Source organism: Carcharodon carcharias, chromosome 2 (genome assembly GCF_017639515.1).
Source record: "Carcharodon carcharias isolate sCarCar2 chromosome 2, sCarCar2.pri, whole genome shotgun sequence".
NCBI lineage: Eukaryota > Metazoa > Chordata > Chondrichthyes > Lamniformes > Lamnidae > Carcharodon > Carcharodon carcharias.
The window spans coordinates 85,136,525-85,154,332 of NC_054468.1; the positions used below are offsets into that span (position 1 = coordinate 85,136,525).

General features: G+C 45.7%; 1 protein-coding gene across 2 annotated transcripts in view; it reads left to right on the top strand.

Annotated features, from left to right (window-relative positions):
* The first annotated feature begins 516 nt into the window (after nucleotides 1-516).
* Nucleotides 517-17,808, top strand: part of klhl30 (kelch-like family member 30) — a 46,935-nt gene continuing 29,643 nt past the window's right edge. For both annotated transcript variants that reach the window (XM_041179404.1, XM_041179413.1), the window contains exons 1-2: nucleotides 517-594; nucleotides 8,043-8,895. In XM_041179404.1, the coding sequence (XP_041035338.1) occupies nucleotides 8,122-8,895 (774 nt within the window). In that variant the 5' untranslated portion in view covers nucleotides 517-594; nucleotides 8,043-8,121. The remainder of the gene's footprint in view (nucleotides 595-8,042; nucleotides 8,896-17,808) is intronic.

The window sequence follows — 17,808 nt, forward strand, 5'->3', positions numbered from 1 at the left end:
ATCCCAACAACCACCCCCCACTTCTCTCCCCCAGCCCGACCTTAAACCAGTTTATATTTCACCCCTCTACTACTTTTACTTAGTTCTGTCGAAGGGTCATGAGGACTCGAAAGGTCAACTGTGCTCTTCTCCGCCGATGCTGTTTTTCCAGGTATTTCTTATTTTTTATTTTTTGTACAGAATTAAGGTTGACTGATGCCCCGAATGTTGAGTGCAATGAAGGATAGTCACTAGTCTATAGGACAGGATGGTAACCAGGCAAAATAAAACTACATTTGCTTCTATTTGCTACAATATACTTTGAAATATGTGGCTTGAGGCTATCTGCCAGTGTTAAATGATATCCTTTCACTGTTGCTTTAAGAACAGGTGGCTGGACGGGAAGGCAGATAGCCAGGGCAGTGCTGTGTCCCTAGAGAGGATAAATATAGCTCCACACAACAGGAGCGTGACAGTATATATGAAGACAGAAAACCTACATGAGCTTTCCAAGCTAAGCTCCTGTACAAGCCTTATGTGTTATCTTAAGTCAAGTCTTTAATTCACTGGGTGAATGTGTTTTTAAGGTTACAAGGAGCCAATTGAAGAGCGGGGGTAAGTTTGAAATATTTGTGTTCAAAGGAGAATTTGGAAAGTTAAAGAGTCACCCTGGACTACTTAGGTAGTGAGAGATTGCAAAGTGAATTACAGCTGCTCATTTATAGAATAGAATATTTGGAAGTTTTGTTAGCCTTAGCCATTGTGTGACTAAAGGTACTGAGTATGAGCAGCAGGTCAGCTACCAGCTAGGCCTAAGTGTTGTGCTGGTATTTCCCCTCCCCCCGCCCTTCAGCATCTTTGTTCTCTTTATAATTTGCTCCGAATCACACTGCATACCTGAAACAGGCTGAAGTGAAACTGGCTGCATGAGACAGGACACTTTGTGACAGGACACTCTGGGACAGGACACTCTGTGACAGGACACTTTGTGACAGGATACTTTGTGACAGGACAATCTGTAACAGGACACTTGTGACAGGACGCTCTGAGACAGGATGCTCTGTGACAGGACACTTTGTGACAGGACACTCTGGGACAGGACACTTTGTGACAGGATACTTTGTGACAGGACAATCTGTAACAGGATACTTGTGACAGGACGCTCCGTGACAGGACGCTCTTGACAGGGCACTTTGTGACCGGATGCTTAGTGACAGGACACACTGTGATAGGACACTCTGTTACAGGACACTCCGTGACAGGACACTGTAATAGGACACACTGTGATAGGATACTCTGTTATAGGACATTCTGTGACAGGACACTGTGACAGGACACTCTATGACTGGATGCTCAGTGATAGGACACACTGTGACAGGACACTCTGTGATGGGACACTCTGTGACAGGACACTGTGACAGGAGACTCTGTGATAGGACACTCTGTGATAGGACTCTCTGTGACTGGACACTGTGACAGGACACTCTGTGATAGGACACTCTGTGATAGGACACTCTGTGATAGGGCACTGTGACAGGACACACTGTGACAGGACACTCTGTGATAGGACACTCTGTGATAGGACACTCTGTGACAGGACACACTGTGATAGGACACACTGTGATAGGACACTCTGTTACAGGACACTCTGTGACAGGACACTGTAATAGGACACACTGTGATAGGACACTCTGTGATAGGGCACTGTGACAGGACACACTGTGACAGGAGACTCTGTGATAGGACACTCTGTGACAGGACACACTGTGATAGGACACACTGTGATAGGACACTCTGTTACAGGACACTCTGTGACAGGACACTGTAATAGGACACACTGTGATAGGACACTCTGTGATAGGGCACTGTGACAGGACACACTGTGACAGGACACTCTGTGATAGGACACTCTGTGATAGGACACTCTGTGACAGGACACTCCGTGACAGGACACTGTAATAGGACACACTGTGATAGGATACTCTGTTATGGGACATCCTGTGACAGGACACTGTGACAGGACACTCTATGACTGGATGCTCAGTGATAGGACACACTGTGACAGGACACTCTGTGATGGGACACTCTGTGACAGGACACTGTGACAGGAGACTCTGTGATAGGACACTCTGTGATAGGACTCTCTGTGACTGGACACTGAGACAGGACACTCTGTGATAGGACACTCTGTGATAGGACTCTCTGTGACAGGACACACTGTGATAGGACACTCTGTGATAGGACACTCAGTTACAGGACACTCTGTGACAGGACACTGTAATAGGACACACTGTGATAGGATACTCTGTGATAGGACATTCTGTGACAGGACACTGTGACAGGACACTCTATGACTGGATGCTCAGTGATAGGACACACTGTGATAGGACACTCTGTGATAGGGCACTCTGTGATAGGGCACTCTGTGACAGGACACTCTGTGACAGGACACACTGTGATAGGACACTCTGTGATAGGACACTCTGTGATAGGACATTCTGTGACAGGACACACTGTGATAGGACACTCTGTGATAGGACACTCTTGTGACAGGACACATTGTGACAGGACACTCTGTGATAGGACACTCTGTGACAGGACACACTGTGATAGGATATTCTGTGATAGGACACTCTGTAATAGGACACTGTGATAGGACACACTGTAACAGGACACTCTGTGACAGGACACTGTGACAGGACACTGTGACCGGACACTCTGTGACCGGACATTCTGTGACAGGACACTCTGTGATAGGACACTCTGTTACAGGACACTCTGTGACAGGACACTGTAATAGGACACACTGTGATAGGATACTCTGTGATAGGACATTCTGTGACAAACATTGTGACAGGACACTCTATGACTGGATGCTCAGTGATAGGACACACTGTGATAGGACACTCTGTGATAGGATATTCTGTGATAGGACACTCTGTGACAGGACACTGTGACAGGACACTCTGTAATAGGACACTCTGTGATAGGACACTCTGTGACAGGACACTATGACAGGACACTCTATGACTGGATGCTCAGTGATAGGACACACTGTGACAGGATACTCTGTGATAGGACACTCTGTGATAGGGCACTGTGACAGGACACACTGTGACAGGACACACTGTGATAGGACACTCTGTTACAGGACACTTTGTGACAGGACACATTGTGATAAGACACTCTGTGATAGGGCACAGAGAGAGGACACTTTGTGACAGACACACTGTGATACAGGACACTATATACCAGGATACCCCCTGAGACAGGATACTTTGTGATAGGACAATGTGTGTGACAGGACATTCTGTGACAAGATGCTCTTGAGGCAGGACACTCTGTGACAGGACAGACTGTGAGAGGACACTCTGGCACAGAACACACTGTCAGAATAATTTGTGAGACAGGGCACTTTGACAGGACACTGTGAGACAGGACATTGTGAGACAAGACACTGTGAGACAGGACACTGTAAGACAGGGCACTCTGACAGGACACTGTGAGACAGGACATTGTGAGAGAAGACACTGTGAGGCAGGACACTGTAAGACAGGGCACACGGACAGGACACTCTGTGTGACAGGACACTGTGAGACAAGACACTGTGAGACAGGACACTGTGAGGCAAGACACTGTGTGTCAGGCAACTGTGAGGCAGGACACTGTAAGACAGGGCACTCTGACAGGACACTGTGAGACAGGACATTGTGAGACAAGACACTGTGAGGCAGGACGCTGTAAAACAGGGCACACGGACAGGACACTCTGTGTGACAGGACACTGTGAGACAAGACACTGTGAGACAGGACACTGTGAGGCAAGACACTGTGTGTCAGGACACTGTGAGACAGGACATTGTGAGAGAAGACACTGTGAGGCAGGACACTGTAAGAAAGGGCACACGGACAGGACACTCTGTGTGACAGGTCACTGTGAGACAAGACACTGTGAGACAGGACACTGTGAGGCAGGACACTGTGAGACAGGGCGCAGTGAGGCAGGACACTGTGAGACAGGGCACTCAGACAGGATATTCTGTGTGACAGGACACTCTGTGTGACAGGACACTGTGAGACAGGACACTGTGAGGCAGGACATTGTGAGACAAGACACTGTGAGGCAGGACGCTGTAAAACAGGGCACACGGACAGGACACTCTGTGTGACAGGACACTGTGAGACAAGACACTGTGAGACAGGACACTGTGAGGCAAGACACTGTGTGTCAGGATCTGTGAGACAGGACATTGTGAGAGAAGACACTGTGAGGCAGGACACTGTAAGAAAGGGCACACGGACAGGACACTCTGTGTGACAGGTCACTGTGAGACAAGACACTGTGAGACAGGACACTGTGAGGCAGGACACTGTGAGACAGGGCGCAGTGAGGCAGGACACTGTGAGACAGTGCACTCAGACAGGATATTCTGTGTGACAGGACACTCTGTGTGACAGGACACTGTGAGACAGGACACTGTGAGGCAGGACACTGTGAGACATGGCACTCAGACAGGACGCTCTGTGAGACAGGTCACTCTGAGACAGGACACTGTGAGACAAGACACTGTGAGACAGGACACTCAGACAGGACACTGTGAGACAGGACACTGTGAGACAAGACACTGTGAGACAGGACACTCGGACAGGACACTGTGAGACAAGACACTTTGAGACAGGACACTTTGTGTGACAGGACACTGTGAGACAGGGCACTCTGAGGTAGGACACTCTGTGATTGGACACACTGTGACAGGACACTCTGTGACAGGACACACTGTGACAAGACACTCTGTGATAGGACACTGTGACAGGACACTCTGTGACTGGGCACTCTGTGATAGGACACACTGTGATAGGACACTCTGTGATAGAACACTGTGGCAGGACACTCTATGACTGGATGCTCAGTGATAGGACACACTGTGACATGACACTCTGTGATAGGATACTCTGTAATAGGACACTCTGTGACAGGACACTATGACAGGACACTCTATGACTGGATGCTCAGTGATAGGACACACTGTGACAGGACACTCTGTGATAGGACACTCTGTGATAGGGCACTGTGACAGGACACACTGTGACAGGACACACTGTGATAGGACACTCTGTTACAGGACACTTTGTGACAGGACACACTGTGATAAGACACTCTGTGATAGGGCACAAAGAGAGGACACTCTGTGACAGGACACTATGACAGGACACTCTATGACTGGATGCTCAGTGATAGGACACACTGTGACAGGACACTCTGTGATAGGACACTCTGTGATAGGGCACTGTGACAGGACACACTGTGACAGGACACACTGTGATAGGACACTCTGTTACAGGACACTTTGTGACAGGACACACTGTGATAGGATATTCTGTGATAGGACACTCTGTAATAGGACACTGTGATAGGACACACTGTAACAGGACACTCTGTGACAGGACACTGTGACAGGACACTCTGTGACAGGACACATTGTGACAGGACACTCTGTGATAGGACACTTTGACAAGACACTCTGTGACAAGACACACTGTGATAGGACACTCTGTGATAGGACACTGTGACAGGACACTCTGTGACTGGATGCTCAGTGATAGGACACTGTGACAGGACACTCTGTGACAGGACACACTGTGACAGGACACTCTGTGACTGGATGCTCAGTGATAGGTCACTGTGACAGGACACTCTGTGACAGGACACACTGTGATAGGACACACTGTGACAGGACACACTGTGATAGGACATTCTGTGACAGGACACTCTGTGACCAGATGCTCAGTGATAGGACACTCTGTGATAGGACACTTTGTGACAGACACACTGTGATACAGGACACTATATACCAGGATACCCCCTGAGACAGGATACTTTGTGATAGGACAATGTGTGTGACAGGACATTCTGTGACAAGATGCTCTTGAGGCAGGACACTCTGTGACAGGACAGACTGTGAGAGGACACTCTGGCACAGAACACACTGTCAGAATAATTTGTGAGACAGGGCACTCTGACAGGACACTGTGAGACAGGACATTGTGAGACAAGACACTGTGAGACAGGACACTGTAAGACAGGGCACTCTGACAGGACACTGTGAGACAGGACATTGTGAGAGAAGACACTGTGAGACAGGACACTCTGTGTGGCAGGACACTGTGAGACAGGACACTGTGAGACAAGACACTGTGAGACATGGCACTCAGACAGGACATTCTGTGTGACAGGACACTCTGTGTGACAGGACACTATGAGACAGGACACTGTGAGACAAGACACTGTGAGTCAGGGCACTCGGACAGGACACTGTGAGTCAGGGCACTGTGACAGGACACTGTGAGACAGGACACTCGGACAGGACACTGTGAGACAGGGCACTTGGACAGGGCACTGTGAGACAGGACACTCTGAGACAGGACACTGTGATACAGGGCACTGTGAGACAGGACACTGAGACAGGCACTCTTACATGACACTGTGTGACAGGACACTGTGAGACAGGGCACTGTCAGACAAGACACTTTGAGACAGGACACTCTGTGTGACAGGACACTGTGAGACAGGGCACTCGGACAGGGCATTGTGATATAGGGCACTGTGTGACAGGACACTGTGAGACAGGGCACTGTCAGACAAGACACTTTGAGACAGGACACTCTGTGTGACAGGACACTGTGAGACAGGGCACTCGGACAGGACATTGTGAGATAGGGCACTGTGTGACAGGACACTGTGAGGCAGGGCACTCTGTGTGACAGGACACTATGAGACAGGGCACACTGTCACAGGACACTCTGTGACCGGATGCTCAGTGATAGGACACACTGTGATAGGACACTTGTGACAGGACACTCTGTGCCAGGGCACTATGACAGGACACTTTGTGACAGGACACACTGTGATACAGGACACTATGCACCAGGACACCCCCTGAGACAGGATACTTTGAGACAGGACACTCTGTGTGACAGGACACTGTGAGGCAGGGCACTTGGGCAGGACACTGTGAGACGGACACTCTGTGAGACTATGACACTGTGAGGCAGGGCACTGTGAGACAGGGCACTCGGACAGGACACTGTGAGACAGGGCACTGTGAGACAGGACACTGTGAGACAAGGCACTCTATGACAGGACACTGTGTGTCAGGACACACTGTGATAGGATACTTTGTGAGACAGGACACTCTGAGACCGGATGCCCAGTAGCCAGCTATACTATAGCAGGCAAGTTTTTAAGAGGCAATCTGAAACATAATTTTGGAACTGGTCACTATGGTGCCATCTGCCCTCTAGTACATCTTGTACTTGCCCATTCTTTGGCTATGATCTCACACAGTATGTGCTTGCAGTAGTTTAACTGTGGGAAGCAACACAGTTGAGCCTGAAACCGTACTCACCCAACATGCTGTGTCTTACTGAGGTTACCGGACACATCATAAGCAGCAACTCTGGCTGTGTTGCACCTCTCCAGCCTGGAGGCTTTGAGACCAACTATAAAAGAAATAACTTGCATTTAGGTAGTGCTTTTCATGACCACCGGACATTCCAAACTGTTTTACAACCAATGAAACATTTTTGAAGTGCAAATCACTGTTATAATGTAGCAGTGCCAGTGAAATTGTACACAGCAAGCTCCCAAAAACACCAATATAATAATGTTGGTTGAGGGATAAATATTGGCTAGGACACTATGGAGAACTCCGATGCTCCTCTTTAAATCTACCGAGAGGATGGGCAGGGCCTTGGTTTAATATCTCAACTGAAAGGTAGCACTGTCAGCAATGTAACACTACCTCTGCATTGCATTGCACAGTCAGCCTCAATTTTGTATTTAAATCGCTGGAGTGGGACTTCGAACCCAAATACCTCTGACTCATAGTTGAGAGGGCTGCCCACTGAACCACAGCTGCAGTGTCCTAAATGCTGCTTCAGCTGAAACCGGATAACTGAGCACAGATGAAACTTGGGACCTCTGCTCAGCTGCCCTGCAGATAGACTAAACAAGGAGAAATCACATCTTCAGTCTGTAAAGTTCACTTCTCTGCTTTTGTCCAGGGTCAGCTTTGCAAATGATGGCTCCAATGTATCTCTAAACGGCAGTGGACTACCCGAAACAGCAAAACAACGAAGCGCGATGGTGCGGAATGTGGATGACCTTGACTTCTGCCTCCCATCTCACCCTCAGAGCCTGCTGGAGGGTCTCCGATCCCTGCGCTCCAACCCCAAGCTCTCTGATGTCACCCTCCTAGTGGGTGGCCAGGAGTTCCTGTGTCACCGGAGCGTCCTGGCGCTTTGCAGCGTCTACTTCCATGCCATGTTCACGGGGGACTTTGTCGAGAGCATCTCGGCACGGGTGGAGGTCAAGGAGGTGGACCCTGCAGTGATGGGAATGCTGATTGACTTTGCCTACACGGGGAAGCTGACCATCAACCAGCAGAATGTAGAGTCCCTGACTCAGTCCTCCAATCTATTGCAGTTCAGCACCGTCCAGAAGGTATGCAGCCGCTATCTCCAGCAGCAGATTGACCCCACAAACTGTCTGGGGATCTACGAGTTCGGGGAGCTGTATGGATGTCCAGAGGTCATCGCCAAAGCACGCTCCTTTCTCCTGGAGAACTTCGAGGCAGTGTCCCAAAGTGAGGAGTTCCTATTGCTGGACAGCGAGCGGCTCTTGGGCTATCTTGGTGCAGAGTTGCTGCAGGTCCAAGAGGAGCAGAGCCTGGTCCAGGCTCTCCTCCGATGGATACGATATGACGAGGCAGAGCGGAGTTGCTTCCTTCCCGAGCTCTTTGAGCTGGTTCACCTTCCACTGTTGTCAGTGGAGTATCTGAGAGACCAGCTTTTGCCTGACAAAATCATTCAGGAGTCTGAATACTGCAGAAAACGGATCGAGGGATTTCATAACAAGGTATGGCCTAGTGAGCATTGTGCTTGTCCGTCCAATTGTCTGTTCAGTGCTGAATAATTTCTGATTAAACCCAAAAAGAACCACCACTCCAAGGAGTTGAAATATAGAATAATGGACTTTTCCAATACTTTGCTGGTTGAAACCCCATCTTCCACCCTCCCTAAACTTTAGCTCATCCAAAACTCTGCTGCGCGTATCGTAACTTGCATCAAATCTGTTAGCCTCTGCACTGACTGACCTACATCGGCTCCCTCTCTAGCATTGCTTCGATTTAAAATCTCTCATCCTTGCTTTCATATCTCTCCATGGCCTGGCCTCTCCCCATTTCTGTACACTCCTGTAGCTCTACACCCTCCTGGATATCCAACTTCCTCCAATCCTGGTCTCTTGAGCATCCCCCATTTTAGTTGCTCCATCATTGCTGGGTGTGCCTTCTTTTGCCTAAGTCCTAACCTCTGGAATTCCCTCACTAAACCTCTCTGCCTCTCTTTTGTCCTTGAGCATGGGAAACATAACTCCGGACCAAGCTTTTGGTCATCTGCCTGACATTTCCACACATGACTTTGTATCAAATGTTGCCTTTATAGCACTCCCATAAAGCGCTTTGGAATGTCTTACTGCTTTTAAGGTGCTATGTAAATGCAGCTTCTTGTCACATGAAATCTAATTGAGAGATTAAAGATGATTTAACAGAATAATGGATACCCGGCAGTGAGTTGTAGGCTGTGTAATCAACTAGAGAGGTTTGAATGTTTTATATCTGACTGATGGATATCTGAGAGTGAATTACAGGCTGGAATCTGGATGGTTTATGTGAGAAGAGTGGATACCTGAAGGTCAGTTATGGGCTGGAATCTAATCAAGCTGTCTCGATCGTATTTCTAAGCTACTGGAATTTTGTTCTGAGAGCTTTTGATGATACCTTAATGGCAACATTTGAATTTCTTCCTGCAATTACTGCCTGTGTTTTTATTATTATGGAGTAACCTATACTGTGTTAACTGAGAGGGAGGAGAGAACAGTTTGTACTATTAAATTACAATGAATATTGTGTAACATGCTGGAAGTGTCTTGAAACTGTATATGTGTGTGCACAACACATGACTAACTGGATGTTGAAAAATCATTAGGCTAATCTGCAGAGATCAAGCATAATACACATTCGACCAACCACCAGGCAGACAGAAGTGTACCGCCGTGTAAATTGGATTTTCTCCTACTATCCAATCTCGGATAGGGTATCGGAGGAAAAGAGACGAGATTGTGTGATGATGCACCCAACCAGTCAAAATCGCCTCATTCATGTGTGACATCAGTTCCCCTTCCCCAACTTCAACTAGGCCCATCTGCCTCCTAGATTTGCATGATTAGGGGTGGGGGCCAGTTACGGCCACATTTCTCACCTCTCTGCCACTGATTCCTTGTCCCTGGGACTGCTAGTTGGACCATGACAATAGGCCTGGTAGGATTGGGCCCACAGATATCAATTGGAGGGAGAAGGTCCAGTGGAGGCCTCCTCTTCCTCTGATTGCTTACCTGCTGAAGGCCTCAGTCTTGGCTGAGACCCCATTCATTGTCCTGGATCAATTTTTAGGAGGCCTTGAAGTGGATTATAATCCTAATCACTTTTTGGAGCTATTCCAGATCAGGCGTACATCTCGGATAATCACTCTCACTTAAGGTTGAGAAAGCCAGGCCTCACAGACACTTAGATGGGTCTGAAGAGCTGATCTAACTCTCCCCAAAGAACCACCAGAGAATATTACTGTCCTCCAGATAGCCTTTTTAACACTTTTTAGCCAGATTATGGACGTCTCTCTGTAAGGACCTTAGAAGATCCAAATAAATTCAGATTCAGACCCTTACTATAAGAGACAATGAATCAGACTAAAAGGAAGTATTCTGGTGAAACACAGTTATCCTTTTACTGATCACTCAATGAATTAGCAGTACAACAATGTCACTCCACCTTCATCCCATCTCTCTTGATGGTTGACTAGACCACTCGTTCCCGACTGCAGTCCTAATCTCTGGGGTATCCTCTTCTTATGTCAATCCTCTTGCCTTTTGCAGGCCCTTTCTGATGCCTGCTTGTCTGGTGAGACAATCCCTCTTTTCTCATTCAATTTGATTATTCGATTGTCCTCATAGCCAGCTCATGCTGAGTACTATTGTTCAGATTCTCAGGATAACCCCTTTCCTTTATTCCAGTAGGTGCAGTTTGTTGGAACAATTAGTTTACATAGAAACATAGAAACTAGGAGCAGGAGTAGGCCATTAGGCCCTTCGAGCCTGCTCCGCCATTCATTATGATCATGGTTGATCATCCAACTCAATAGCTTGCTCCCGCTTTCTCCCCAAATCCTTTAATCCCTTTCGCCCCAAGAGCTATATCTAACTCCTTCTTGGAAACATACAATGTTTTGGCCTCAACTGCTTTCTGTGGTAGCAAATTCCACAGGCTCACCACTCCCTGGGTGAAGAAATTTCTCCTCATCTCAGTCCTAAATGGTCTACCCCATATCCTCAGATTGTAACCCCTGGTTCTGGACTCCCCCACCATTGGGAACATCCTTCCTGCATCTACCCTGTCTAGTCCTGTTAGAACTTTATAGGTTTCTATGAGATCCCCCTCATTCTTCTGAACTCCAGCGAATATAATCCTGATATAATCCTTTAGAGATGCCTGCATGTCCAGCAAAGTACTTATCTTTGTCTCTGTTGTCCTGGCCTGTGGTTTAGTAATTGACTGTCCCTGTTCAGGCTGGCCCATTGGGCTGGGTTCGTGGTTGTATTGTTACAAATAAAGCAGACCATGTTCCTATGGCCACATTGTTCTGATCGCTCATCAACAATGGAAAAATCTAATCAGTTCAACGTTCAATGCCTTCCAAGTGGCCCATTAACTCTGTAGAATTGCAAACCTTCTAAAATCCAATCATTTACGATTAGCCCATTAACTTATGCCATGAACAAATGTAAAAAAGTGTAAAATTCTGACAATGGCAAAACATGAGAAGTGAACAGTATGGTAACATTCTTGGCTCCTGTATCTCCTCAATGATGTAGCTCTCCACTGAGGAGTACGCAGAGATGGGTTCTCAAGTTTGGATACAAAAGACTATGTAAGACAATACATTCCTAAATTATAAAAAAATTTATTAAAGAACTGAACATGCATTTCATATTTGATGGTAACCGCAATGTTGATAGCTCTAGGAAAAGAAAGTACTATCTATAAACAAGTAGTATTTATCTTAAATCCCCAAGTAGAAAGCTACAGAGTATAGCAGGATACCTCTATCCCCATTAAGGGGAGAACTGTTGTCACTACACTATAGCAGCTATACCTTTACCTTGAGAGATGCTGGAGTGAATCCAATGAATCTAAAACTCCTACTGTGTGATTCCAATATTTATACTACGATCCTTGGCCAGACTCCAGGATGTGGGGGAGATCTGGTTAGGGACCAATAATGCTTTGTTTAAAGTAAATGGAGTTTGAGATTCAAGACGCTCACTAAGTGACTAAAGCCACAAGATTCCACCGGTTTTGGACAAACAAAAATAAACTCAGGTCAGAAAGGTGAAAAAAATTACACTATCTTATATGCTAACATTCAGGGTAAGTATGAGATATATGTGAATTAACAGGTGAACTGTGGTCGGACATGCCACATTACACAGAAGATGACAAATGCAACCAAAACGGAGTCATAGATTTCTCAACAATCCACCCAGACGTTTGTCACATTGTGAGCTAACTAATATCACTGAAACTGTTTTTTTCATGAGGGTTTCCAATCTCCATATCTGAAGATCTTGCCTTGGAATTGTCTCCAAAAGTCACTCCCACTCACCAGCAATCCACCTTGCAAGGTTTCAATCTCACCATCTGAGATTTCTTTCCCTTGGATCTCCGAGTACACTCAAGCTTCACCTTTCAAGCATAATTTCAGATCTTCGGCCACGCCAAGCAGAACCACAGCTCCAAAGGGATACCTTTGCCCCAGTGGCCCACAGCACAGAATCACCAACCTTCGGCTGACTATTCCAATATTCAGGGCTCCTCTCATGCCCACTTTGCTTAAAGTCTGCTCTCTGCACCTCTTTCTTGAATTCAGAGCCTATTACTCTGCTCCTTTCTTTACCAATCTCACTATTTCTCTACCCTAGCTTTGTCTCTTACTTGTGTTATGACACAGCGATTGGTAAAGCTGAGTTATTTAAAAATCCCAGAGGGAAACTTTAAACAAATGTCATAACCTATATTTTTAAATGGTATGTTTGAGATGCAGTTATAAATTCAGGAATCAGACTACCAGTTCTCAAGAAGTTTTTATATCAAACTACATGAGGCATTTATTAGTTCACACAAGTTAAATATATACACATAGCTACAAATTACTACTGTCATAACTTTTAATAAATTCCAAACTAATCTCCACTAAGACAACAGCAACCCATAGACTTTAAGCAGACACCAGGCAAAGCATTTTCACCTTACAAATTCAAAATGAGATTCATTTCACTTTGGTTCCTTTGCAGACACATTAGAAGGCTTACAGGCTTTGACCTTACATTGCCTCTGCCCTGCACACACAAAACTGCTATACCCAGCACATCTCATTGAATGTAAATTCTCAATGTATCACCAGCCCCTTTGAACTCCACCTCTTATAACAATAAAATCACTTTCATAGTACCAATTATATTAATAATTTAAACATTGCTTGGCCTCTGCTAGCTAGGAGCCAGATTTCACCCCCCTTCTTGAATGTTCAGACATTCAACAAAATGCAAATGCACTCTACCTCTCTTATATGTCAAAACTATTATACATCAAAGCACCCAGACTAGCTGGCTTTAATCCAATTAAGACACACTCATAGGCTAACCATCTATTTTTAAAAAATAATTTCCAATAACGTTAAATACATTAATAGCTTCATGACACTTGGCGCTTCCTTTTGTGACCTCTCCCTGTCCCCCTCCCACGTCCTGCTCCCTAGGACACCTACAAGATGATGGTGCTCCATATCAGGTCATCTGACCTACGTTTTCACGCCGTTCTGTATTGTTTCTTCTGCGCAGGGCTGGTCCATGGCCTGAAGAACGCAAAAAATAAACCAAACTGCACGTGTGTGGCCATCCCTTGGCCAATACATGCACACGAGACCCAAGGACCATCGAGAACTGTTCCCGGCCTATGAACTAAAGAAGATAAGTATTTGACTTTCTTAATAATACCATAAAAAGCTGAACCAGCTGGAAGCAGTCCATGCCCAAATGCAGCAAGACCTGGACAATATCCAGGCTTGGGCTGATAAGTGGCAAGTAACATTCATGCCACACAAGTGCCAGGCAATGACCATCTCCAAGAGAGAATCTAACCATCACCCCTTGATATTCAATGGCATTACCATCATTAATCCCCCACTATCAATGCCCTGGAGGTTACCATTGATCAGAAACTGAACTGGACTAGTCATATAAATGCTGTGGCTACAAGAGCAGGTCAGAGGCTAGGAATCCTGCAGCAAGTAACTCACCCCTGAGCCTCCAAAGACTGTCCACCATCTATAAGGCACAATCAAGAGTGTGTTGGAATACTCCCCACTTGCTTAGATGAGTGCAGCTCCCACAACAGTTAAGCTTGACACTGTCCAGGACAAAGCAGACGGCTTGACTGGCACCACATCCACAAACATTCACTCCCTCTACCACTAATGCACAGTAGCAGCAGTGTGTACCATCTACAAGATGCACTGCAGGAATTCACCAAGGCTCCTGAGACAGCACCTTCCAAACCCATGACCACTACCATCTAGAAGGACAAGGGCAGCAGATAGATGTGTACTTTATCACCCAGAAGTTCCCCTCCAAGTCACTCACCATCCTGACTTTGAAATATATCGCTGTTCCTCCATTGTCACTAGGTCAAAATCCTGGAACTCCCTTCCTAACAGCACTGCGGGTGTACCTACACCACATGGACTGCAGCGGTTCAAGAAGGCAGCTCACCACCACCTTCTCAAGGGCAACTAGGGATGAGCAATAAATGCTGGCCCAGCCAGCAAAGCCCACATCCCGTGAATTAATTTAAAATAGCATGTTGAGCAGTCATGCTAGACAACATCCTTTGTTTTAGTTAACATCCTTCAAGCAAACAGGATACTGAGAGCTGCAGTTGATGGTCACTTTCTTGCTACACACAAGTTTCCAGGATTCAGTTGTCAAGTGATTTAGGGACATCTTTAAGATTATCCATTGTCAGATTGTGGTATCAATGCCTTAATGAGATGATCTAGAGGCCAATTCCTGTTTTTTCAGAAACAGCCTAGAGGATAAATCATTTCCTATACCACAGGATGATGGTGTCCTTGAGCACACAATTATGTTTATAAACTTCTGAACCTTTGTCCAGCAGATGAACTCCCTACTTTATAGGAGAATCACTCTTTTTAATCATATAACTCTGCATTTATAGCTGGATTCTCTTATAACTCCATATTTATAGCTGCATTCCTTCACACCCTATGGCCTCTTTAACGCTTCTTTCCATTTTTTCCAGTGGCATAGCCCTGTAATGATTTTTGGATTCAGGAAACTGGGCAAAGGTCATGGCCGAATCAAGGTGACAGGCAGAATTCAGAATAAACAACCCTGAGTGTTAGCAGGTTATCATTTGCGATCGCTCTTCATCTAACCCCATCAACATCTCCTTCTATTCCTTTCTCCCTCACCTGCTTATCCAGCTTCCCCTTAAATGCACCCATCATATTTGCCTCAACTACTCTCAGTGGTAGCGAGTTCCATATCCTAACCACTCCCTGGGTAAAGACGTTTCTGCTGAATCCCATGTTTCTTTTTCATTTGGAAGAGAAAGAGAAAGAAAGGAAAATAGAAGTAAAAGAAGAAGAAAAAGGAAAGAGAAAAAAATAGTAAGAAAATCAACAACAATCATAGGTCAGATATAGGGCAGAATTTTCCGGTCGGCGTGCGGGTGCGGCCCAACACGTCGACCCATAAAATGACGCGGGATGGCGTCAGGCATGCATCCCGACGTTATCGTGCTGAGTAGCGATGTTTTGTTCGGCAGGCGCACATTGGAGTCATCTGCGCCTGCCGATATGTAAACGGCCTATTAAGGACATTAAGGATCTAATTAAAGTTATTCCAAATGCTGCCCATCCAACCTTAAGGTTGGCAGGCAGGTGAAAAGGCCAAGTGGCCTTTGCGTTATTTAGAAAACCTCATCCACAAGCGGGATAAGGTTTCCTAAAGCGTTTATTAAATTGAAAAATTTTCATAAATTTAAAAACACGTCCCAACTCATGTCTCAAAACATGTTTAAATAAATTTTTACACTTTTTATTTATTAATTCTATTATCGATTCAATCTCCCTAAGGCAGTTCCGTGCCTCAGGGAGATTGAAGCGCTCTTCCGTGCGCATGCACTTAAAGTTCGCGCCAGGCCCGCTCGCCCTCCTCCCCCCCCGCCTACACAGGCAGTGCTCGATGCTGCCACTCACATTCCATGCTGAGCAGTTTGGCCCGCCCGCGTAAAATTGCACTGCAGTGCCGAATGTGGGCGGCAGTCGGCTTCCCGACCACCCCTGCCAACCCCTGCCGAGCACCCCCACCAAGAGCAAAATTCTTCCCCTTGGATAGATGGATACAATGTAAGATTTTGAATTGTAGCAACCCATGTCTTGCACATACAGATGAGGAATGTACATAAGAGAGAATAGACCTCCAGTTATCTTCTGGTAAGCCTGAGTCAAAATCTTGCTCCCAAAGAGCTCTTAAGGTAGAAAGTGAAAGACAGTGTAGCGAAAAATATTAGAGAACACAATTTGGAAATGAACACCCGAACAAAAGGATTTAATTCTAACATCATATCTATTGGTGATTTAGGGGGCAATAAAGAAAACCTGGCAATTTTTTTGCACGCAAAATCTCTGATTTGTAAATAGCGAAAGAAGTGTATGCGGAGCAGGTCATATTTCTGAGTCAAAAGAAGCAAGAATATTATCAATGTATAAGTTAGCAAGGGTTTGACGTCTTTCCTGTGCCAGACTTGAAAGGCAGAATCTCCCAATGAAGACGGAAATAAATGGTTTGCATTAATAGGGCTGTATAAAGAGAGAGATTGCAGCTCAAAGTGTGTTCTGGACTGGGTCCAACTCTTAAGTGACTGTCTAATGATAGGGTTTGAAGAAAAGTGACTGGTTGAGAAAGGAATGGAGGAGCACAACAGAGCAGGCAGAGCTGTGGATTGACAGGAGGCTGCTTCCAATTGCACCCACGCTAAACTAGCCGAACTCAAATGAAGCCGTAAAGAAATATTACGGATATTAGCAGACCAATAATAAAACAGAATTTGGCAGTGCCAAACCACCTAAATTCTTGGCACTTTGTAGAAAAAACTTTACGAATTCTGTGTGCTTTCTTATTCCAAAAAAAGGAAGAAATTAATTGGTCTACTGCAACAAAAGAAACACTTGAGAATAAACAATGGAATGCACTGAAATAAGTATAGAAATTTTGGCAAAATATTCATCTTTACAGAATTTATACGGCTAACTAAAGAAAGGGGTAAGCTAGAGCAACATGCTAAGTCCTGCTTCACATGTTCTAACAAAGGGTCAAAGTTGAACTTAAAAAGGTCTCCAAGGAATCGAGTAACTAAATTGTCTAAATATTTAAAACTGTTTACTGAGACCTTAAAGGGGAGGGTAGAAAGAAGGTAACTCTTTTCAATAGAGTTAATAGGAAAAAATATAACTTTTTTGCAAATTAGTTTTAAAACCTGAAATATGACCAAATTGCTCAGGAATAGAGAAAATATGTGGGAGAGATAAGGCCTGATCAGGGAAGTAAAGAAGCAGGTTATCAGTGTAGAGGGAG